This window comes from Photinus pyralis, unplaced genomic scaffold, assembly GCF_008802855.1.
Source record: "Photinus pyralis isolate 1611_PpyrPB1 unplaced genomic scaffold, Ppyr1.3 Ppyr1.4_LG5_unordered_Scaffold686, whole genome shotgun sequence".
Taxonomy (NCBI): domain Eukaryota; kingdom Metazoa; phylum Arthropoda; class Insecta; order Coleoptera; family Lampyridae; genus Photinus; species Photinus pyralis.
In genome coordinates, this window is record NW_022170651.1 from 1 (window position 1) to 1182 (window position 1182).

The 1182-nt window shown below is 40.5% G+C and overlaps 1 protein-coding gene across 1 annotated transcript; it reads right to left on the reverse strand.

Moving 5' to 3' along the window:
* Positions 1-5: 5 nt before the first annotated feature.
* Positions 6-767, reverse strand: LOC116172906 (serine incorporator 1-like; the record flags this gene model as incomplete). Its single annotated transcript, XM_031490182.1, has 3 exons — positions 415-767; positions 184-367; positions 6-136 (listed from the first exon to the last, which is right to left on the reverse strand). Coding segments are annotated over exons 1-3 (639 nt in total), but the record flags the coding sequence as incomplete, so codon positions are not given.
* Between the last annotated feature and the right edge of the window lie 415 nt (positions 768-1182).

A 1182-nucleotide genomic window follows, 5' to 3' on the forward strand; every position in this document is an offset into this window, starting at 1 on the left:
CGTAGAGACGAATATAAAATACAACCCATCCACACCACAAGACCGATAATGCTCTGTCCATCAAATCCCAATTGTGTAGACTTAGCTGTAGAGTTCGCGCCCACTATTCCCAACAGTCCAGGATTACAATCAGAGTCTAAAAAAATCATTACAGTATTTCATTCCACTATTTTTAATAAAAACCTGGTGAATTGGAGACCGTAGACCACGTCAAGTAGATGGTGTACAAAGAAACAATCGACGATTGCAACAGTCCAGAACGTGGCAGCTTTTCCTGCACTTTAGGCAAAACAGATACGATACTTATACCGACTGCCAAAATTAGGTTAATTGAAATGAAGAATTTATTCAAGCTACAATCATTGGCCTGCAAAACAAAAGTTAGCGCGCAACGGTAACTCGAGCGCGTTTTACCTTAGTGAAAAAGACATAGAGCAGCACCACACCGGTAAGTGCGAGGGCGTAATTGAGAAACGTAACGCCCAAAAGTGCAATGTACCAGCCTCTCGATTCGGTCTCCTCGTAATTGCCCACCCACGCGTCGGCCCATGAGTGAGCGAAGTCAACAATCAAAATTAGTTGTATCAGTATGAAGAGAAAGCCGCCGATCAATCCGAAGTACATCCATACCGAACCAAAAGATGCTTCGGGAATGAAAAAGGCGCCAATTATTCCACCAATAATTAGCAGATATTTTAATCCCCAAAAGCTAAAAGCGTAATATGCAATAAGTGTCATTAAAGTTTGTTACACAAAACCACTCCTGTTTTTGACTGATTTGAGTATGTTTCCAATGAAGAATCTTTCTGTAAAATCCTTTAAGTTCCTTAAAGGCAAATTGCGTAGCATGATTTTTAAATTAAATCTTGGGTAACATTGCCATAATAAATGATTCATAACAGTATGGACCACCAGTCTATTTTCTTTTTTAAAGAAAAACATAAGTTATTTATTGTTGTTACATAGTTAAATGGTGGTTAATTTTTGGGGCCCAACATGGGGCACATAACATTAATTTTTGGCGCCCAACGTGGGACACGCATTTTTATTTGGCGCCCTTGCGTTGGGTCATCTACAATGGGATTGACGACCCTACCGCCAGGTCATGGTGGTAGAGAAGTTTGTTGTTGATGTAAAAGTACAGTAGAACCCCGATTATCCGTGCTCAATGGGACCGGATGG